General features: G+C 33.5%; 1 protein-coding gene across 1 annotated transcript in view; it reads right to left on the bottom strand.

Moving 5' to 3' along the window:
* LOC150079265 (uncharacterized) overlaps nucleotides 1-24,742 on the bottom strand; it is a 359,584-nt gene that overhangs the window by 207,967 nt on the left and 126,875 nt on the right. Inside the window, exons 6-7 of the mRNA XM_090383011.1 lie at nucleotides 14,653-14,868; nucleotides 13,953-14,145 (exon numbers count right to left, since the gene is read on the bottom strand). Of these exons, the coding sequence (XP_090239137.1) occupies nucleotides 13,953-14,145; nucleotides 14,653-14,868 (409 nt within the window). The remainder of the gene's footprint in view (nucleotides 1-13,952; nucleotides 14,146-14,652; nucleotides 14,869-24,742) is intronic.

The raw sequence follows: 24,742 nt of genomic DNA, 5'->3' as shown, positions 1-24,742 counted from the left end.
TTTTTTTAATATTTGCCCCTGTAAAACTTTTTATGTATAGGCCAGGTCTTTGGTTTCCTCACTTAAATTGACACAGGCTCTGATATCTTAAGTATATCACTTGGTTTTAATTTTATGTATTGGATGTTTTTAATTAATAACAAGAGTCTTCCTCTTTAGAGTAAAAGAAAAAATATATTTAAATAAAGCAAGTTAGGTACAAGTTAAACAGACACACAGTTGATGTAAGCAAAAGACAATTATCCGCAGCTTCAATATTCATTTTTGATATCATCATAGAGTTCCATATATTTTAATCACCAAGAATATTTCATCACAGCATCACTTTGATGAACAACTAAGCTTTTTATCCTAGTAATTAAGATACTATGTTTAATGTTAAGCTTACAACAGAAAAGAACCTAACGATGAAACAAGCAATTTACTAAACTGCTACTATAATTTTAGTTTCTGTTCTGGAACAACTTGCATTATAGTGTCAACATAGAAGTGATCATTTTGTTTACAGTTCTTTGTGATTTCATAAATTGCACACAGCAGCAATAATTGTTAAGGGAAATTCTTGTCTTACCAATTTGATTGGATACAATGATGTGGTCACAAAAGAACTGGATGCAAAACATAAATTTGATATCATATACAGTTGAAATTGGTTATAACAAGCACAGAAATAATGAGATCACGGCTGTAATGAGCAAAAAGCCATAATGATTTTAATTTATGAGTATTCCCATACAATCACTCACTGTTATAATGAGCGTACTACATGGATATACTGAACAAATTTTGGTAACTATGCAAACATTTTTAATTGCTCGGGTAGTCGAAAAAACCCAATTCTTGGAATAGACAAAAATGAAAAGGGCGACTTAGCTTTATGACCACCTGCATCAGATTAGCAGCTGGTTTATGACCTTGTTCTTCCGACAGGGGCTATACAATAGTGCACTGGTGTTCCACTTGTTGCATTACCCTATTTACAAACTGTCTTGTATTCCCTGAACCATAAATTTATTTCGGGACTTCTAAGAACTTTGTAATTTGTATGCAGATCACTATATCATTTTAAAGTACAATCAGTTAGAAACGAACCCTTCCTTTGGAAACATATCTACTAACAAAAGAAAGTGTCTCTCGATTCACGAAAAAGTCGAAATTATTAGTGAGTTAGAATGTGCTGCAAAAAATGTTGAAATGTATAAAAGGTTTGCTTTGTTCTCTTCAAGTGTACCAACATTGTGGAAGAATAAAAATGTTTACATATTGGCACTGGAAAAGAACATAATCGAAAAAAAAATTTAGAAACTGCAAGGTTACGAACTTTGATGAAGCACTGCTTAAATGGTTCATTACACAAAGAATGTGCTGGATTTTCAATAGACGGCCTGATCTTGAAGGCACAAGCAAAAAAATTTGCTAAACAATTTGGATGCGATGATTTTAAATGTAACAACAGTTGGCTTGATCGATTAAAAAACCGACATAACACTGTTTATGCAAAAATTAGTGGTGAATCTTAATCTGCAGATCCAATAATGGCAAATGAATGGATTGACTGTTTGGGCAGAAATCAGGAAAGATTTCAATGACAAAGACATCTACAACACCGAAGAAACAGGACTTTTTTTTATAATTTTACACCTGACAATATATTTAAATAAAAAAGGGGGAAAATGTGTTGGTGGAAAAAAAATCAAAGGCTCGTTGATGGTGCTCGTACACGCAAATATGACAGGAACTGATAAAAAAAAAAAAACTTATCAGAAATTTGTTAAAACCTTGGTGTTTCTAAAATGTAAGGAAACTTCCTGTGGATTACACTGCAAACAAGAAAGCTTAGATGACTTCGGATATTTTTCAGCAATACATAAATGATTGGAATAAGAAGCTATTCAAAAAGAAGAAAATATTTTATTGTTAGTTGTTAACTGTCCTGCACATCCCCAGATTCAAAATTTGTCCAACATTAAGCCTAGTGTTTCTGCCTACCAATGAAACCTCAATTTTACAACCAATGGACATAGGTGCAATCAAGAGTTTGAAAGGATTTTATAAAAGAATTCTAGTTCTACATCTGATCAGTCAGAGAGAACAGAAACTTACTGAGTCTATATCTATTTTGGATGCTATAAATTTATTGAATGATGTGTGGAACAACGTTACTTCAACAACCATATCGAATTGCTTCAAGAAATCGAAATTAAATTCAAATGAAATTTCAATTGTAGATGAAGATGGAAATGAAGAAAATGACTTACCATTATCCGAATAGTTGCTACATAACAATGTTGTAGGTTTTAATACAGATAACATTGATGAATTTGTGCGAGTCGATGACAACTTATTAACTAGTGGTCTTCCTACAGAGAGTGACATTGTAGATGCTGTGCTCAACAAAGATGACAACGATGGTAAAGACGATGATTGTGATGATGATATGATGACAATTGAAAGTGAATCAAAATCAGTGACAACAATCTCAGAAGGTCAAGGTGCAATGGACACATCAGTCAATTTTTTTGAAGGAACTAAGGCAAGTAATGAGACTTTTAACGTGTTCAGTGTTTTAAGGGAAAACTTAAGAAATATCAAAGTGAAATCTTTAAAACAAATGTCAATTTTAAGATTCATAAATAAAGACTAATTGAAATCTTATTTATTATTAAATAGTATTGTTTTTAATTACAGAGAAATAAACTCTGTTTAGTATTAAGTGTATGGTTTTAAAATTACAAACAAATAAATTGTATTTGATATTAAGTGTATTGTAGTTTATACAAGCATATTAATACAAATAATATGTAGGTATATACTCATTATTTTTTCTCTCTAATATTTCTTTTGTTTTTTGAATCTATCTGTTTATCAAGTTATTGAGAATTTAAAAAAATAGTAGGTAGATTTAACTCATCACTGATATAAAGTGTTCATTGTTTAATGGCCCCAGGGTTTCCCCATTTCTGCTTTCACTGATATAGCGAGTAATGGTTATAACGAGAAAATTTTGCCAGTCCCTTGATGCTTGTTGTAACCAAGTTTTGCACATGGAAGACTGATGTACAAATTGGAGCAGTATGGCATTAAGGGCAAGCTGCTGCTATGGATAAAGGGATGGTTGAGTGGGAAAAGACAGAGAGTGGTAATCAATGGACACTGCTCAGGGTTCAGTGCTGGGCCCATTATTATTTTCTATATTTATCAATGATATTGATGAAGGTATATCAGACTTAATGTTCAAGTTTGCAAATGATACGAAGGTTGGCAGGGTTGTTAATGACAGTATACTACTACAACAGGATCTATAAAAGTTGGGCAGAGAGAGGTGCAACTGAAGTGTAACATCGACAAATGAAAAGTACTGCATATAGGTAGCAGTAACCTACCAACTGTGTGGTACTACACTCAGGGCTGGAGAATGAAAAGGACCTGGGGTAACTGTGCAGTCAGATATGAAGTTTTCTAAGTAGTGCAGACAGGCTGCCAGAGCAGCTCATGGGGTCTTCTCAATGATATTCAGGTATTTTGCAAGCATGGATAAGGAGGTGATTATCCCCTTGTATAAGGCAATGGTCAGATCACACTTGAGTATTGCATACAGGTCTGGAGGCCTCATTTTAGGAAGAATGTAGAGTTATGGTTTAAGAAAGCTCAATGCTGATGGGATTCTTCTTTCTTGCCCAGATTAATTGCCTGAGGGGACATAAATTCAAATTGAGGAAAGACAGTTGTAGAATAGATGTGCAGAAATCTGCCTTTAGCCAGCAGGTGGTTGATTGCTGGAACAAACTTCCACCTGTCGTTGTGGAAGTTGACAGTTAAATAAATTCAAGGCAGAACTAGACAGACATTTGTAGCAAATTGTGATTGGGCGAAAATGGGATTTTTTTTTTTGGCTGATGCTGTATAAGCTTGCTTCCTTTCACCATATGCCTCTACTAATGCTAATAAGAAGAATAAAAAGGTTTTCTCCTACCTTGGAATATCTTTTCAGATTTTAGATTCTGTTCTTCAAGAAAATATAACACCATTTGAAGTAATCTCTTATAATGCAATATTCTATCATATGCAAGTTGATTTTCATTTATAATCTTGCAGTTGTATAAACCATTCATTAGCAGTAAAATGGGTTTATAATAATCCTATAATAGTAATTACCGTTATAATATTCACTGGCGAATATTTAAATTTTGGAACTTCTTTTATATTCCACTTAGAATACTGATTTTTAGGCTTTTAGCCTTTCTTTATAACTCACTTTATAATTCACTTTTAAAATACCCATTCTTTTTCCTTTCATTGCCTGTTATTCCTAACAAAACATGATGTGTTTAATGCATTATCATACAAAGCAGTTGCAGAGGGATCGAAACATTTTTGTGAGCAGTAATTGCATCACTTAAACTGGTAACAATATGAGCTAGCTGATAGCTTATTCATATTTTCCAAATACATATTAATTTTCGCATACATTTTAGAGAAATAGAACAAAGTTCCAAATTTAAGGTATAAATTTCATGAAAGGGGTATCATGTCTCTGAAAGTTCTTTGGTATTGCTTCTTGCACTTTAAAAGTTCTAACAGCAAATTTGATGTTCTGCACTTGCACTATTTAGGCAGATGATAAAATTGGCATATTTCATAGTGATGACTACAGTAATAGCTTAAGTGTCTATGTCATGTATCTATGTACCGAAAAGGAATTTAATAAACACTAGGTCAATATCTGTTCTATTGGGAAGTAGAGAAAAATTAATCATTACTATTGCTAATTCAATGTTTATTTAATTCAAACACTTGAATTAAATAAACTTGAAAAAAAATACACTTGAAAAAAAATTATATTTCTTTAAAGTAAGAAATATGATTTCTGTTAATATATTGGCAGAATTATTACATGATAAAATATTCATTCTTTATTAATTTCAATGCAAAAACCTTTCTTCTTCCCCTAGGGAAAAAAAACGGTTAAAATTAAATTTAGAATTCAAAATCATACTTTTTAGTGTGACATATTCACTATAATGGAGTAAAATTTAACATGATAATGACAAATAAAGAAAAATTTTAATGATACACAGAGAACTAATTTCAATAACTTCTATATTTTTGACAAGTTAACCATGATATTTTGATATCATTAATGGCTTCATTAATGATATCAAAATAATAATTGTTTATACAGTGATTATTATGGGTACACCAGACATCATGCACCACACAATACTTTCATCAAGACAGAGCAGCACTCGTAAGCTGTAATCTACTGGCCCAAAAAAAGGGCATGAATATGATCACATCTATTAGGACTACTGTTTTTAATTTTTGCAAAAGCAATTGCAAAATGCTTTCCAGCTGGCTAAGAATATATATACAGTGAATCCCCACTTTACAATATTACAATACAATGTGTAAGATGTTAATATTAATCCATTCCAGAGAAACCATTGTATCATGAAAATGTCATAATGTGAACCCAATAGCACATTGTTTTTTGGTAATTCATTCCAAGACCTCGGAAATTTTAGACCTTGAAATTTTCACTATATAACTAAGATATTTAGCTCTCTAAAAGGTAATTTTTATTATGGAAATTGCAATTAGTTTTATACAAATTTATGTTAAATAAACACAACATAAAAAAATCACTTCAACTAAAGGATTCAAAAACAAAACACATGGCCAACATATTTACAATGCTGCTATGGGCTGAGGTTCCTAAACTTTCTTGGTTCACGGTGCCCTTAGTGTCTCAGTAATTTTTTCACACCGCCCCTAGGCCAAAAGAAATACTTAACAGTTCTGTTTATTAAGTAGTTAGGTCGAAACAACTTAATAAGTAATGTTGAAACTGTGAACTACTTTGAGTTAGTAGTTCGTGCAGTGTCTGACAGATGTCTAGTATCACTGTTTCAATCGAAAATTTAAAATATCCCATGGCACCCCTGTGATTTCTCTGCAGCACTGCAGTGCAGTTTGGAAACCGCTGGTCTGAGAGGAAGGATCACGTGGTCTGGTTGAAGACAATTATTATAAGCCCAAAGTAAAGTGAAACAAGTAGGTGCCAGTAACATGATCACTCGTTAGTAGAATCAGCCACTTTATAGATACAAATTTCAAAAAACCAATTCAAATCATTAAAATGCACTACACTTTCATCATTATCATATGTTCAGTATAAGAATCGATTTTGAATGCCTTTGTGATATTTTTCTAAAGCACATTTCTGGAGGTCGCAACTAAAAAACAATAAAAACAATTTGCAGTTTCCAGTTTATTGGGCTTTTCTGTTAGTGCAATCTATTATAAACGGGAGTAAACTCAATCTTATTGCATTTGTGATAATATCGATGGCTGAAATTTGTGTTTTTAACGTTATTATGATGAAATGTGTTTCCTTTCACTGAAATTTTCAATCATATAAAAACAAATAAATTTTCAAAATCTTCTCTTCATTCCTATTTTTTAAGCTTTGTAAACTTGTTACTCCGTATCTCACTTGCGCCTATCATGTTAGTTGCAATTTGTGTATGCTGTGTTCTTTGTTACTGATTGCTTATCATTTTTTATTGTTTTAAATTTTACAACCTAAAAGAAAAAATGTCAGTGAACAGAAATATCAACTAGTTAATATGTACATATCAGAGTATTAATTAAGCTATGTACATAAGCATAAATTTACTTTTATTTTGCTAACCTGTAGAAAGTATTCTTCCAATTTTTATGTATCATTTAATTTTGGTAATTGGTAAGGTAACAAAGTGTAAATTTGTGCTTTATATCTTTACTTTTATAGCCTGTGGATAATATTCCTCCTATTTTCGCTTATTGGGACTGTATAGAATTAAAATTCAATTTGCAAACATGATCCCACTGACTGGTTCTTACTACATATCGCATAGTGAATGGTATTTTATTATGGAGAGTCCATCGTAAAGTGATTTGATCGTACAGCGAACCAATCGTAGAGCAGAGGTCCACTGTATACGGAACATCAAGAGAACCAAAATCAGTAGATCCAAATGAAACATTCCTATTTGTTTTCAGATAAAGAAACCCAGGAGAACTTCTGAGTATTGGGACTTACATGGGAATAGAACTCCAACATTAGCCACTCCATATTATGTGCATATGTTAATGTGTAAGATGTTGGAATTCGTTAATGTTAATAAACGTAACATTATTTAAAGCTGGTACAGCTTAGTGAGGAAACAAACTAAAACAATTAGAAACTCTTCAGCATTAAAGTTTTACTTTGTGTGCATAGAGCATAATCAAATTTGTGGAGTGCAAACATAGTTTAAAAGGGAGATCATCTATTCCATAAGTTTATCAATTTATGAAAAATATCAATGACATGACGAGGAAGATGAAGAAACAGCAATCTACCTTTTACTTAATATTTCACATCCCATGTAAGTCTAATACCTTCCTTCATGGCAAACAGTTAACTTTTCACTGCTTTATAAAAATGTCAGAAGAATTAAAAATAAAGTACCTTCTCTAAATGAACTACTATTAGCATACAGTTACGAGCTTGTGGGTATCATAGGAAATGTAGATAGATGAGGAAACAAACAAACCCAATTATGAACTCCTCACAACATTAAAGTTTCACTTTGTGTGCATAGAGCATAATCAAATTTGTGAATTGCAACAAACAGTTTTTTTAAAAGGGAGATCATCTATTCCATCAGTTTATCAATTTATGAAAGGTATCAATGACATGAAGAGGAAGATGAAGAAACAGCAATTTACCTCTTACTCAAGATTTCCCATCCTGTGTAAGTCTAATACCTTTCTTCATGGCAAACAGCTGACTTTTCACTGCTTTTATAAAAATATCAGAAGAATTAAAAATAAAGTATCTTCTCTAGATGAACTACTATTGGCATACAGTTACAAACTTGTGGATATTATAGGAAATGTAGATAAACAACATTTGTGATTTTCTTTTTTCTCTGCTACATTACTAATTTAAATTAAGTTGTGTGATGTGTACAGTCAATAGAAATGACAAGAAAGGAGGTGCTGCATTCTCCTTTAAACATTGAAATGTGATAGTAACTAAAAGATAATTTAAGAGCAGTGGTTTTTCAAGTCTTATAATTTTGAAGATTTACATAGCCATGTTAACCTGCTATTCGTCATATACTAACACCCCAGATGACTTAGTCATTATCAGTGATAACTCTATGGATTTAATCATATATTCACTACATAAGTCAACTATATGTAAACCCCTCCACCCATTTTACAGTAATCTTTCACATCTTGCATAATGGTGTATTGTAGTAAAATCTGAAATAAGAGCCATTGCTGATTTTTTTTTAATTTTATGAATTCTAATCTTTATTTTAAAAGTTTATACAAAAATTTGTATTCCATTTTATTACATTGCATAGCAAGCTGTAAAGAAAGTGGTAAGTGTATACAGTACTCCCTTATGTAGAATGTCATGAAACAGAAACCTACAGACAATGTGAGACTGCTTTTATTATGCTGTACATGTACAAAGGAAGTTCTGCTTATGTAAACTAAGCCATTTGTTGTTGTTGTTGTTGCCTGTGTGGTACTTTACTGTGAACTGATTTCTCCATAAACAGTACCTCAATGTGGAATTGTATTTGCTACAAGACAATGACAATCTTGAAAGTTTACTTTTTGAAAAGTAAGCCCAAAAACAACTTCTGATGAATTCCATCAATTGTTTTTGTCTGGTGAAGCAGATAAAAAAATTCTTGGACTTTAATTCTTTGGGTTTTAAACAGCAAGAAACAAGGTATATTCGTGTTATTGTTATGTTGTTGTTATTTGGTTTTTAGGAGCATTAGCAATTAAGGCCATATTGCTCAGAGGATATGCGGTGGTCATTCCCTGACCTTTCCACATCCTCCGTATTTGGTGGTCATGGGCTCGAACCCCAGTCTAATCAAGAAGCGTGTGCTATGCACTGTCGCTCCTGCCCACCTGGCTACAGAGGCGCCATATATTCGTGTAAAAATACATATGTGATCAATTATAAATATGGTATGGTTCAGTTCTTTTTAACACTAAGCACACAGCTTTAATTCAAGTTTAGGATTTCATTATATAAATCAACCTATGTGCTGAATATACAGTAACCCGATACATTCCATGTTATGATTTGGCTTCCTGCCTGTTTTTAAGAATGAATTAAATCCTAAGTACAAAGACGATTGTACTCAGTGGCATTGCTTCATTTCAGTTAATTCCAGTTGAAAAGCTGTACCATCTCATGATTTCCAAATTCCTGGTGGAAAAATTTATTTTCCAAATTTTTTAAAACAATCTTATTCATTATATGCAAAACACTTTTTAATTGTCACATAGTTACTTCTTAAATGTGAGAAAATTGTTAATGAAGTAAAATTTTTTGCCATCTCAGCCTTAGTTGATTCCTTTTACCCCAACAGATAGCATATTTTCTTTGTTCAAAGCAGTCTACAAACCATAATTTGGATATGTAATTAGACAGACTATATCACATGATTTAACTTACTGCTCATACTGCCTTTAATCCCTTCCTTAACTTTAGTTATACACAAACCATTTTCCAGTTTGCTATTGTGGTAGATCTTTTCTGGATAATGAATGTCCAAAGCGATACTCCTCTCAACTGACAGGTCTTTCCTTACTTAGTTGTGCTTCTTGTACCAGCTGGTGTTGAGATTTCACAGAGAGATCCCCATATAATTTCCTTTCCAAAAAAGTATTCAAGGAACTGTAATTCTCTGGAGAAATCAATAAAAGGCTGACAACCACAAATTATATATTTCTGACAGATAGATACAGAGAGTATAAATAAGTAGATTGATCCTCTTTAGCTTTATTGGATTGTCTATATTTGTTTATTAAAATTAAATCAGCAATGTAATCCAAACTCTCTCATATGCAATTTGCAGTGTTCTATTTTATTAGCATTTAAATTGTGCAGTTTGTTTATATTAGCGTTTCTTATTGTGTGTAACTTTTTAACCTTAAAATGGAAGTAGAAAATGAACTATTAAAATTCAAGATCTTAATGTATTTATGGTATCAGCTTTTCACATTCTTTGAGCATTGAATAAAATTATATTTGCATAATTGCATTTATCTAACAGTTATGGCTTGCCTTTTCAAAACTTGCTTTGACTATTTCTTCTTTTCTTCAATAAGATTAAAGCACCCCTTAAGGAATCAAACTAGTAATGTACTTTAAATACAATAAATGTTTCTATTGTATAAACTTTTTAACAACTTTCTTTAAGTCAAATGATTTTTCATTCAGATGGATGGGGAAAAAAAAAAAATCACCCTTATACATAACTGCAACAAGTGGCAGTAAACTATGAGAGAAAAACAGTTTTTCATGTTCGATATTCTACTCATCCTTCTGAATAATGTGTTATAGCATATTTTATCCTCTCTGTTCCCAAAGAAATATATTCTTGGTTGCATCTGATCAAGCTTTAATATGGAATTTAAGCAGTATTAATAATTGGAAACTTACAACTATCAGATAGTAGTCCAATAGCCATAGGTTCTGTCATTATTTCTCAAAAAAGCTGTTTTTTTACATTTTATAACCATATTTTTAGTTAATATTAAATAACATGAAAATATAGAGAGGCACTAAAATATATATTAAATATTAACTTTTTTCAAGACTAAATGCACAAAGCATAATATGTTATGGGTGAAATTAACTTCGTAATATCGGTGTAAATACACCATAGGTTACTCATAAATTTAACGACATCGTTTGATTTTATCTCATATTGTGGCTACCTTCACAATGAGATACCAGGTATTACACTACTTCGAATAAATAATGCTTCTCTAGTAGAGGAGACTACTGTTATTTATTTTCAGTGGGCACCACCACCCCAGACACGTTTCAGAGCTTGTTGGCTCACTCATCGGTGGGCGGGCAGGCACCCTGATAGTGCAGACATGTGATCATGGTTACAAAGTTAATTCCACATGGTGAAGATAATGATAATATTTTGAAGACTAAATGCACAAGGGATAATGGGTGAAATTAACTATATAATATCAGTGTAAATACACCATAGTTTACCCATAAATTTAACTACATAAGTAGTGTAATGGCATTATTTGATTTTATCTCATATTGTATTTTTATCTCATATTGGGTGCATGTCTGCACTATCAGGGTACCCCCCCCCCACTGATGAGTGAGCCAACAAGCTCCGAAACGTGTCTGGGTGGTGGTGCCCACTGAGAATAAATAACAGTAGTCTCCTCTACTAAAGAAGCATTATTTATTCGAAGTAGTGCAATACCTGATATCTCATTGTGAAGGTAGCCACAATATGAGATAAAATCAAAAGATGCCATTACACCGATATTATATAATTAAATATTAACCAAATTTAGTGAGGAGAAAAGTACAAAATAACTTCCTTTCACAGTAATATTCCTTTCATGATTCGTGACACAAGTTGCATATTCTATAAGAGTCCTAGGTAAATGTTTTTTTTTCCTTAAATATCAACAAAAAGAAAAGATATGTATGCTTCATAATCTGGAAGGCATAATATACTTTATGAAGATTATAAGCTCCATTTTTAGTGACTAATGAAAGTAAATTTCTCCATATTTTGAGCATTCGGTAGGGAGGAATGATTGAATTATAAAGAATTAATTTAAGGGAGTTAGTAACAGTGATTGACATTTTTTTTAATGAAAACTCCATACATGAAAGATATTAGAACCTGTAATATTTAGTATCATGTATGAGTTGAAAGTTGAGATGATAGAAGACATTCCTTGGCATTACACTTGAATTTATGATTGTAATTTTTGGGAAATACATATGAATGAATGTTGTTCCAGAAAACAGAAGTAGAAGGAATAAATGAGGAAAAGGAAAATTAAAAATTCTGTGAGTTTCGAGATGGAGAGTGAATAGATGTTGGGTGGCAGAGGCATGTGTTCAGCATAGTTTGGAAGAGAGCAGAGGAATTACAGATGCCAATTCAGAAGAAAAATCTCATGGAAGTATCTACAGAAATGGCATGCAGCAGAAACTGCATGTCTCTGACACAGAGTGGGCAGACTTTATAAGTACAAATCGCACATCTGCCCTACCATGGTAGGGCAGATGTACGATTGAGGTTGGTACAGAGTTATAGCTGCTTGGAAGAAGAGAAACTTCAAGTGCAAAAAAAAAAAAGAAAAAACTTTTTCACAAAGAAAAGCACTATTTGTGATATTGCTTATGCCAGGGCAGATTGAAAATCGAGTTAATCCCCAATAGAAATATGTGATCTTGTCTACAAGTCCAAGAGTCATTGAAGATGAGCACAGGAGCAGGAGACTTTTTTGTTTTTTTTAAAAGAAATAAAACAGTGCTGAGTTTAGGAAAGAATGAAGTTAACTAAGTTTTTTTCACATCACTGGAGAATTATCTAGAGACTGGCATTTGAGTAACTGATGAATATTTGAGAAGTTCAAACTGTTTATGCAAGACAAAGTTTCTCAAACTGGATTGTGGAATGTAGTGTGCTATCATAAACAAAACTGAGTATCATTTTCAGTCTGTAGAAGAAAGTCATAAACAAGAGAAAAAGAGTGGGAGAAAGAACTGAACCTCCAGGAACACCAGCATTATTTGAGAAGTTAGAAGACAGAGAGCCATCTACCACCATTCACAGTGAGCATTCAGAGAGAAAATTACAAACTGGAGCTTGTTTATATTGGAGCTTGGCATAATGAACTTAACTATGTTAATAATTAAGTTCATTATGCCAAACATGATCAAAAGCCTTATAAATGTCAAGAGAAACTGCTTGAGTTTTATCAAAGTTTTCCACAGATTCTGAAGGTGAGTGACATAAGCCAATATATCACCAGTGGATCAATACTGATAGAATCCACTTTGGCGATCACTGACCAGATGGAAGGTTGAAATAGTTTAAGAATCAACCAGTAACACTGAATACGTATTTTGAAGAGTTGTTGACAAAGAGAAAAAGAAATCTTGACAAAGAGAAAAAGAATTACAACTATATAACTGTTGGGTGTGTGGTTAGGATTTTCAGGTATTTTGGTAAGCAAACAAATGATCTGCATAAAATCATAAGTAATTGCAATAGCTTTAGCATCTCAATTGGCTGGATCCACATAACATAAAGATGCTATAATGCTATTAAATAAAGCTGTTGTTAGATCACACCTAAAGAAAGACATTGAGCTTCTTGAAAGGGTCCAATGGGTAACTCACCTGGTGAGAACTGCAAAAGGGCATCCTTATGAGGAAAGACTTCGAAAATGTGGGTTGCAGAGCTTGGAAACTATGCACCTTGGAGGAGACTTGAATGAGGACAAAATTTTCATTATAAATTATTCTACAACTAGGGGTCATAAATTCAAGTTCCGGAGGGGGGGGGGGATATTTAGACAGGATTGCAGGAAGTTTTATTTTAGCCAGCAAGTTATAAATTATTTGAATAAGTTACCTACATGGGTGGTAGAAGCTGACAATTTGGGGAAATTCAAAGGTCAGCTGGATAGTTATCTATGGGAGGAGGGAAATACATAGGTTGTCTATTTCCTTTTCTTTTATTAATTATTTATTTAAAATTTTCTTCTTATTAGTATTTTATTCTTTTTTTTTTTTTTTTTTTGTCTGGTACAGCATGAGCTGTAGACTTCCTTGCACCATGTGGCCATTGCTAATACTAAACACTCATACTAATACTAACTAGATCTCTTTTCAGCTTTTGTAAGACTATATATATACACAGATGTACATATGGAAAAATAAAGATATGGGCTCTAGTTCCTTTAAGAATATTCCTTTCAATTTTATCAACATAAACTTTGAAACAAAATATTAGTAAAGGCTACCTTAATCAACATTAAATCCTGTTTTCTGATTTCTCAAAATTTGCAATATTTATATGAACATGACATTTTCATCTTACCTTTCAAAGATTCAGTCTTAGCTGCATCTTCTGATCTGCTCTCAAATTTTTCATACCATTTAAGTTCATTTTTGTATACAATCATCAGAGTATCTTCTAAAGGTGTGGAATAGCTGCTGGCATTTAAATGGCTCAATTTTCTGACCACACGTCTTAGATTTGAGCTATTTCTTCCCATGCATGCAAGCCTTGTCTAAATGAAAAAGGGAAAAATATATAAATCCAAAATTGAATTATAGTTAAATCTGGGATAAAGGATTTTCTTTAGCATCATAGACCATAATTCATGATACATAAATTGCAAGGCTACCCTATTAAAAAAAAATTTGTTTGGCAACAATTTTTCTAATTTTACTGTATGGATAAAGCAAATTAAGTAAACCAGTGATAAAGCACACAACAGAATTAATCTTCATTGATATATCTCAAAGGTAGATTTCAGCAAAATAGTGCTTCAACTAAAAAAAAAAAAAAACATAAATGAAAACTAAATCAATATAATTCATGCTTCTATGGTTTCAATGTTTCCTTATTAACATCACAATTCACACATATTACTATGTGAACTGCTATAATAATCAGTAAAACTTTTCAGAAGTTTTAGAATTTCAGGAAAATTAAAGTTAAGCATACTGTTATTTTTATCTGCCAAGATAACATTTACAATTACTACTACAGCTAGAGAACTAACAGACATTACCTCTTCCTCCATGATGAAATGTTGCAGCTGTCTCCACTGATTATCTTTCTCTTCCTTTATCCTTCTGAGGTAAGTGACTTCCTGCCTCAAAGCACTACACTCCTGTACAACTGAACTCACTGTATTGACCAGCACATCATTGGAAGAATATTCTTCATACTGTACATCCTGAACCAGGTGCACTGCTTCCAAGATATCTGCATGCAGATGTTCTAGCTTAGGAAAAAGAAATAAGTTGAATGATTGATGAGTTCCTTTAGTACTACTGGTTCTTCTGAATTCATTAAAACTCAACTTCCAAAGATTGGATTAACTTTATATATTCTATTTCCTGCATAATATGTTACTGTTACCTCAGTGAACAAAAAGGTCTAAATTAATCACAGAAATATAAATACAAAATTATCCCAAAAGGTTCTGCTTTTCTATTATACATCACATAAAAGTAAACAAAAAAAAAAGAAAAAAAGGAAAAAAAAAAAAAAAAGAAAAAAAAAGGAAAAAAAAAAAAAAAAAAAGAAAAAAAAAGGAAAAAAAAAAAAAAAAAGAAAAAAAAAGGAAAAAAAAAAAAAAAAGAAAAAAAAAGGAAAAAAAAAAAGTAAATGATATGATAGGCAAAACTCTAGTCACGGAGACTTAATTTCCAAAGATAGTTTTCTGAAAACATGCAAAATGCTAATCATGGAATTCCATTTGACATCTATTTGATTGTGGAGATTTTTAGACTAATAAAATAAAAAAAAGAAGCAAAAGAAGTTACACTGTCATATTACTGCTCTAAATTGTAGATATATATTTTTTTAATTATAGTTTCATATGGGATAACACTGACATTTGAGATATGAAAAATAAGATATGAGATAATAATGAGAAATAAAGCTTTGCTAATTTAAGATTGGTATGAGGATATAAAAGCCAAACTTGTAACGAAATCACCATTGGGTGAAAGGCATTGAATCTACTAATCTCAGCTAGGAAAAGCATTTGTGGATGAAAAGAAAAGCATTTGTGGATGAAAGGATGAAAGTTGACACACACAAAAGTCCAAACAGATCATTTGAATATGGAATTCTGAAGTTATTAGGAAACAATAATAATCTCAGTTGGTCCAGAAATAATACATAACATGCATTTAATTTCTTTGAAAAAAAATATATGGCAGTAGTGGATAAACTTCAAATATGGATATTATGGTTTTAATGAGGCCCAAAACTGAAACCTAAACAAAACAATTTCTATAATCTGCATGTTACCAACCCATTGTGTTATATTCATTTCAGAGTTCTTTAAAATAAATTCCTACATGTAAATCACATTTCTGTATAATCACTTCGGAACCATACTTATTAATGGTAATAGCAAGCTTTATGACAGATTGAGAAAAAGTAAGCTTCCAAAATATGGGCTAATGAAAGTTCTCAGCCAGCTAGTAAAATTACTGTATGTCTAAAATAATTGAATTATTACTGTTAGTATTAGTAATAGTACTGGCAAATGATGCAATAAAGTTAAGTTTATACAGCATCAGCCAAAAAAAAAAACAAAACAATAACCACTTCATCTTCTATCCCTTCAAATACATGTCTAATTCTTCCTTAACCACTCACTTCCACAACACCAGATGGTAGTTTGTTCTGAGAAAGAGATAGAATTTCATCATCATTAAGTTTGCTCAATCCATTTAAAGCCTTAAAAACTTCAGTAAAGTCTCTTTGCAAGTGCCTGGTTTCCAAGCACTGCAATTTCAGAAGTGAAGTCTTTTGTGTTAGGGGCAACCCTTTGTGTTAGTGACTAATCTGGTTACTCTTCTCCCATTTCAGAACCACATTTATCTTACAATGAGACTTCCAGACCTGTATGCAGTAATCAAGATGTGGCCTAACCACTGCCTTATACAATTGGATAATCACCACCTTTTGCTGCTTTCAAAGTTACTGTATATCACTGACAGAACCCCATGAGCTTTTCAGAGAACTTCATGGGGGTTACTGCTACCCATATAAAGTACCCTTCATTTGCCAATATCTATGTCTCAATTGCCATTTCTCAGCCCATCTCCTAATTTATCTAGATCTTGCTACTGTAATATGCCTTGAATCCTGTCATTATCCACCCTACCAACCTTTGTATCATCTTCAAACTTTGACAATAAGCTTGATGCCTTCACCAATATCATTCATAAACACTAACCAATAAGGGGTCCAGTACTGAACCCAGAGAGGGCTCCCCAAGAAAAGCAATGCCCATTCACAACCACCCTCTGTCTTCTGCCACTCAACCATCCCTACCATAGCAGCAAACTTGCCCCTAATGCCACACTGCTCCAATTTGTAGAGCAATCTTTCTACTGAAATCTAAATATATTATGTCAAAATTATTATTTGCATTCAGTTCCTTTGTTCCTTCATTAGAGTAGCCAATCAAATCGGTCAGATTATCTTAACAAACCCATGCTATGATATCTGTATAATTCCATTCCTGTTAAGATGATCCAGCAATAATTCTTTAAACACTGACTCCTTTATTTTCCCTAGAACAGAAGAAAAGCTTCATCATCATCATCAGCCATTTTCAATCCACTGCAGGATGAAGGCCTCTCCAGCAACTTTCCAGTTCCTTCTGTTTTGAGCACTGGCCATCCATTTACTACTCAAAAACTCATGAATTTCATCTATCCATCTCTGCCTTTGTCTTCCAGGTTTTCTTCTAGCTCCTCTTGGGTACCATTCTGTTATTTTCTTAGTCCATCTGTCATCATGTCTTCGAGCTATGTGTCCTGCCCAAGACCATTTTAGTTCTTTAGTTTTGATAAGAATGTCCTTTACTTGAGTTTGCTGCCTAATCCATGTGTTTCTCTTCTTATCTAACGCTTCTCTTCCATTCTTTTGGTGAGTGCCCAAGTTTCACTTCCATAAGTCATGGTGGGGGGTATACATTGATTCATTATTTTACATTTCAGACAAACTGGGATATTGCTCTTCAGAATGTGACTATATTTCCTGAATGCTATCCATCCAAAATTTATTCTTCTCTTGACTTCCAGCCATTTATCATTATTACAGCTAATAACTTGTCCCAGATAAGTATATGACTCCACCTTTTCAATTACTGCTCCTTCAATCATTATTTCCCTTTCCGTGGCATACTTGTTCATCATTACTTTTGTTTTAGCCATATTCATCTTTAGTCCAAAATTCTTACTAATTGTGCATAACTGATTAAGATTTTCCTCTAATTCTTTGGGATCGTGGCTTATGACCACAATGTCATCTGCAAATCGTAAATGGTTTAGGTACTCTCCGTTCACATTGACTCCTTTCTGCGACCAGTCTAATCTTCTGAAAGCTTCCTCAAGGGCAGCAGTAAACAGCTTCGGAGATATTGTGTCTCCTTGTCGAACTCCTTTCTCGATTTTAAATTTGCTACTGTCTTTGTCTAGTCTAATAAAGGATGTAGCACTCTCATATATTTTCTTCGAAGTCATAATACAGTGGATTCCGGTTATTTGGGCCACCGGTTAATCGGGGCAGCCGTTTATTTGGGGCAAATCTTAAAAAACAAAAACCAATCGAGAAAATAGCCAGGGTTTACTTCGCTTAATTGGGACAAAATGCCGTTTAATCGGGGCAGGAGACCTCAGCACTGGAGATTACCCTACGATTGTCTCCGACCGTACCACGTAGTTCGGTCGGATTTCTGGAGGTCACAACCATAAAACAATAAAAACAATTAGCAGTCACCTGTTTATTGGGCTTTTCTGTTAGTGCAATATATCATAAACGGACAGTAAACTCGATCTTATTGAATTTGCGATAATACCGGCAGCTGGAATTCTGTGAGTTATTATGGTAAAATGTGTTTTCACTTCCATGGAATCTTCAATCATATAAAAAAAATAATTTTCAGAATCTTCTCTTCATTCCTATTTTTAAAGCTTCCTAATTTGTTACTCCGTTCTCACTTGCGCGTGTTGTGTTACTTGCAATTTGTGTGTGCCCTGTTCTTTGTTATTGATTGCTTATCTTTTTACTGTTTTAAATTTCAGCCCCCACCAACAAATGTCACTGAACAGAAATGTCAACTAGTTTAGTTAGTATGTACATATTACAGTACGTATTAATTATTCCGATTATCACGTATATTCTTCCGATTTTCACGTATCATTTAATTTTTTAATTGGTAAGGTAATAAAGGGTAAATTCGTGCTTAATATATCTTTACTTTTATAGCCTGTGGATAATATTCCTCCTATTTTCGCTAATTAGAATCGCTGTTTAATAGAATTAAAATTCAATTCACAAACGTGATCATAATGGCCGCCGCTTACTGCACATCGTATAGTGAACGGTACTTTACTATTTTGAGTTCGTTGTAACGTGATTTGATTGTACAGTGAACTAATTGTAAAGGGGGGGGGGGGGGTAATTGTATTTTTAACTATTTACGTGAAACTTCGGATAATTGGGGCAGCCGCTTAATCGGGCCAAAATGCACTAGTCCCGATGTGTCCCAAATAACCGGAATCGACTGTATATGGAGTATCTATGCCTTGTCTTTCCAGTGCCCGAAACATTGCCTTATGCTGTATGGAGTCAAATGCCTTTTCATAATCCACAAATGCCAGGCATAATGGTGTTTTATATTCATTTGCTTTCTCCATTAGCTGTGATATTACGTGAAGGTGGTCCATAGTTGAGAATCCTGTCCTAAAGCCAGCTTGCTCTTTCAGTTGATTCTCATCAAGTATTCTTTCTAATCTGTTAGTAATGACCCTTGTGAACAACTTGTAGATATGGGATAACAAGCTAATTGGTCTATAATTTCCAATTTCTGATTTATCTCCTTTCTTATGCGGCAAAACTATGATTGCATTATTCCACTGCTTAGGCATCACACCTTTTCTAATGCACTTTGTGAAGAGCCTTGCCAGTTTTTGTGTAATGGCTCTTCCTCCCAATTTTAACAACTCTACAGTAACTTCATCTTCCCCCGGGGCTTTCCGATTCTTCATTTTCTTCAATGCATGTTCTACCTCATCAGGAAGAATATCGGGTATGTCGTATGTGTTGCTACTTTGCAATCCATCTTCCCCACTGCTGGTATCATTCCATCGCTCCTTGTATAATTCTCTATAGTAGTCTTCTGCTATTTGAATTATGCCTTCTCTGCTGTTTATAAGTACACCATCGCTATTCTTAAGTTTCAGTATCATTTGTCTTTCTGTATTACTGCTCATGGCTGCTGATTTAAATCCTTTGTTTTCCCTTAATGCTTGTTCTACTTTTCTTGTGTTAAATCTTCTTATGTCCTCTCTGAGTCTCTTTCTAATGGCTTTGCATAACTCAGTATACTCAATTTTCTCCCTGTTAGTGTTTTTCTTGCTCTTCATTTGTCGTCTTTGGTTCATCATGACAAGTGTTTCTTGACTAATTTTTTCTTCTTTGGATTTCTTTTTCCCTATAGGTTTCTTGGGCTTTATCACTTTCAGAAAGTTGTAATATTCCTTGTCGATATCTTGGTCCTGAGCAGTCTGCAGAAGCTCAAACTGGTTCTTAAGTTCCAGTACATACTGCTTTTTCTCCTCCTCTGTTATTTCAAAGACCTTTGTATTATTTACTCGAGTCAGTTTTTTCCTTTCCTTTCCTACATCTATATCGTGTACATCTTACCATTCTGTGATCACTTCCAACATTTACCTTATTCAGGACGGTAACATCATTCACAATATATCTTCTGTTAGTGAGGATGAAGTCGATTTCATTAGTTGTTAATCCATTTGGACTCTTCCATGTCCACTTTCTGTTCACCCTTTTCTTGAAAAAAGTGTTCATTACTGACATTCCTTGAGATTCTGCAAATTCCACAAGTCTTTCACCTCTTTTATTTCTTTCACCAATTCCAAAATTTCCTATAGTTCCTCTTTCTGCGCTGTTTTGCCTTTTTCCAACCTTAGCATTGAAGTCCCCCATAATAATAGTGTAGTGGGTTTTCTGCTCATCTAGAAGACTCTCAATTTCAGGGCCGACCGGGCTAGCCGAGTGGGTAAAGTACCTGTCCGGCAACCCAAAGGTCGCGGGTTCGATTCCCGCCTCGGGCTTGGATCAAAGTACTGCAAAAACCTTGGGAGGTGCAATATGGCCACAGAAGCCGATGCGCCAACAACTACCAAATCAAAAAAAAAAAAAAAAAAAAAAAAAAAAAATCAGTCTCAATTTCAGTGTACATTTCTTCAACCTCTTCATCATCATGGCTCGATGTTGGTGCATAAATCATTATAATCTTTAGCTTGTACCTCTTAGAAATCTTGAGTATTAGTCTTGACACCCTTGGTGATGTACTTTTGAATTCCAAAATGTTGTTTTTAAAATCTTTATGGACCAGAAACCCAACTCCACCTTCACTCCTTTCACTGTTTCCATTGGTGTACAGCAGATTTCCGCTTGATAAACTTATAAGTGATTCATTTCTTCTTCTTGTTTCAGCCAAACCGATGATATTCCAATTCACATTTTCTAATTCCTTTTCCAGCTCTAATATCCTGTCTTCGCCGATGAGTGATCGTACGTTATAATAGGCCAAGTTCAATTTCCGTGCATGGCAGCCTGGTCGTACCCAGAGGTTCTTAGCACCCTCTGCTTCCACTCTGATCCTCTCGCTGCCGTAAGAGGGAGAGTGAAAGCTGCTGGGGACTGAGGGCCATTTGTATTGTTGTGCTCTCATTGCTGGAGGGTTTGGTCTTTTCCTCTTCACGCTGACCAGGCGTCTTGAAGAGAACCACTCTACACGTTGCCACCTAAGTGACGTAACAGGGCTTACCATCAAGAAGGTGTGCATGAGTGGATTTTAGGGAGGCAGGCCAACCAGACTTCTCCTAAATCTTCTGTAATAGAGAGATATTGGATCCATCAGTGTTTTAGGCTGAGTGTCTGATAACACACAGGATACCTGTTCCCCTCTAAGCCCCCTCTAAGAAAAGCTTATAGGTCTATAATTTTTCACATCACACTTTGATCTCCTTTTGTGAATGGGAGACACATTTGAACACCTCCAATCTATAAGAACCTCCCCTCAATCTAAGGATGCCCTAATAATTATAGCCAGAGGTTTGCTTGCCTCTTTTGCTGCTTCTTTTAATATAACTAAGATTCCAACAGTCCCAGAAAAATATGGTACGTGGAGCTGCCTTACTTACTTGTAGCTTCAGCAATTGCTCTTCTGCCTTCTTCTCAGTTTTAACAAAATCATTTAATGCCTAGTTATAATTTGTTGCACTTCTAAAAACTTCACACATGAATGTAGATGCAAAATATTCATTTAGTTTGTCAGCAACTTGAATAGGATCATTAATAGTTATGCAATTCATATCTAGTGGGCCAATGTTGTCCATCTCTTTCCTTCTAGTGTTAACGTATGCAAAGAATCCTTTGCTACTTTACATTGCAGTCTTAGCCAAGGCCTTCTCATAACCGGCCTCAACTTGCCTAACCTCTTTAGTGACCTGTTTCAGACTATTTTGTACTTACTGTAGTTTCTGTGTCCCCTGCTAATTTATAATCAATCCACATATTTTAATTCTCACTAGTAGTCTAACAGTTCAAGGTTTATACCTAAACATCCATTTAGGTATAAACCTTGAACTGTTTCTTTCAGTTGGTAAAAAATGCTTAGTAGCATCTAAGATTACATTCCTTAATGCCCCCCATTTAGAATTTGTTATTGACAACATCATCAGTTAATGCTAATGAAAGGAATTTAAAAAATATCTAAGGGCACTGTATGTATATATATTTTTTTATCTTCCTGGATGTATAGTTGTTCATTCTACCCATCACAGGTCACTCTGCGTGGATGTGCAAGACGTGCACTACACAAAGGTGCCTAATTATGGGGGGGAACCATCCAAAGTTTAGCTGTTTACAAATTTTACAAATTAAAGTTTAAAACGAGAATGATTAATTAGTCTCGCTTTTGATTGCACTTTACTATAAACAAAACTAAAAAGTTACCAGTCCATTATATTATCATCTAAAATTGTTTATTTTGTTGTGAAAACATCAGCCATAAATTATAAGAATACAATAGTGAATAGTTAATAGCCATATGCCATATCTCCAGCTCACCCTACTGCTTACATTTACACTTTTTTATATGTATAACTGTTTTGGAGCCTTGCAACTTATAACTCTTTGGCAGGAAAACATCTGTAAAGCCAGTTTTCAAATTAAGCTGAACATATTTGATATGCATCTTAGTGTGTTTATGCTGTCTGTAAATGTAATCTTGAAGGTAGGTACATATAATAATTAAATAAGTTCCTGACATATGTAAAAGATATGTTCCAGGACTTCTTAGGTAAGTAAAGTTTTACTTAACTCGGAAATGACTAATAAAATATCGCTACTATATCTCTGATATGCCAAAATTACAAAATCCACATAACATCCTCAGAAGAATGAAGAAAAATTGTTATATATTTTTCAATTAATTAGTTATAATTTTTTTTATATATTAGTTGTATACGTAGAAAAATATTTATATTTTTTTAATTAGTTCAATTAAATTAAATTCAGCACGCAATAGATGTTAATTTGACCATTTTCATACATCCTTATTATTCTAATTTTCTGATCCAAATCGATCGCTTTCCTTTTCTTGGTAGATTTACTAGTACCACTGTCACTTATTCTCTTAGTTGGTACCATGATAATGGTTAAAATGAAATTTTCTGTAAAGAACTTCTGAAACACACTATCATCATCTCATGCAAACTCACATTTTACTAAAGCACATTTTTGGAGGTCACTACCATAAACCAATTTGAAGTTTCTGGTTTATTGGGCTTTTCTGTTAATGCAATCTATCATAAGCGGCTAGTAAACTCGATTTTATTGCATTTGCATTAATACCGATAGCTGGAATTCGGTGTGTTTTTATGGTGAAATTTTATATGACTGAAGATTTCATTGTCCCTTTCACTGAAATCTTCAGTCATATAAAAAAAGACAAACTTTCGGAACCTTCTCTTCATTCCTATTTTTTAAGCTTCATAAACTTGTTATTCACTTGTGCAATCTGTGCGTGCCGTGTTTGCCGTTATTGATTGTTTATTTATTTTTTTTTTTACTGTTTTAAATTTTACAATCCTAATTATAAAAAAAAATTTTGACTGAAAAAAAATTTAATGTAAATTCGAAGTTATGTAACTCGAGCTAATGCAAGTCGGGGACTTACTGCAAAATTTTATTGAAGAACTCAGAAAATACTGTTTCCCAATTTTTTTTTTTTTATCTTTATTTTAAATGTAAGTTTTTTTTTTTTTAATTTCAGTGCCAATACCAAAGTGTCTCATTTGCATAAGAGGTGTTTCAGATATGTTTGGTTAAAACAAAGTTTAAATTAGTTTATTTAACCATTGCATGGAGGACAACAATCATCCAACATTTTTAAAACTGTTGTCCATGTCTAGTACTTGCACATGCAGGTCTCAAGCTCTCCATACCTTCCTAACTCATCCCGTCATATTTTCTGTATGATTTTAGATCTGCTGTGGGCCAGTAGTCTGATTAATTTGAGCTCAAATTGATCTGGAGGACAACAGCCCTCCATGCGACAACTCTCATTTTGATTTCAAAGTGCAGCATTTTTGTTCACTGGGTGATCATTCAATCATTTTATTCTGATCTTGTCATTATTTTTGCATGTTCTAATTCTAGAGTCGAACATTCCTGTTCATTGTATATTCATGCAATTATTTTATTTATGCATAATTGCTTACATTAATTCTTTTACGTGATATGTTGCCATGTTACAGTGTAAAGGAATGTAAGTGATTTTAGTGCTGAGAATGAAACAAAACTGTTAGAATGGATTAATGAATGTACAGATTATAAACTAAATGGTGGCACTGAGAAGGAGGAGGAGGAGGGGTCAGGTGAATCAGCTACACTGGTCCTGAACAATGAATAAGAAGTCCAAACTGTGCCATGAATTCACAGAAAAGTAGAACTGGAGAAAAAGGAAAAGCTCAGCAATGCTGTTTGTTCTAGGGCCTATGCTGATTTTGGATGCCCCTAGAACAAAATTTGAAATG

This window comes from Mastigoproctus giganteus, chromosome 10 (genome assembly GCF_048544385.1).
Source record: "Mastigoproctus giganteus isolate SK-2022 chromosome 10, ASM4854438v1, whole genome shotgun sequence".
Lineage (NCBI taxonomy): Eukaryota > Metazoa > Arthropoda > Arachnida > Uropygi > Thelyphonidae > Mastigoproctus > Mastigoproctus giganteus.
Note: the sequence above shows the minus strand (reverse complement) of the source record. Positions and strands in the feature narration are given on the sequence as shown.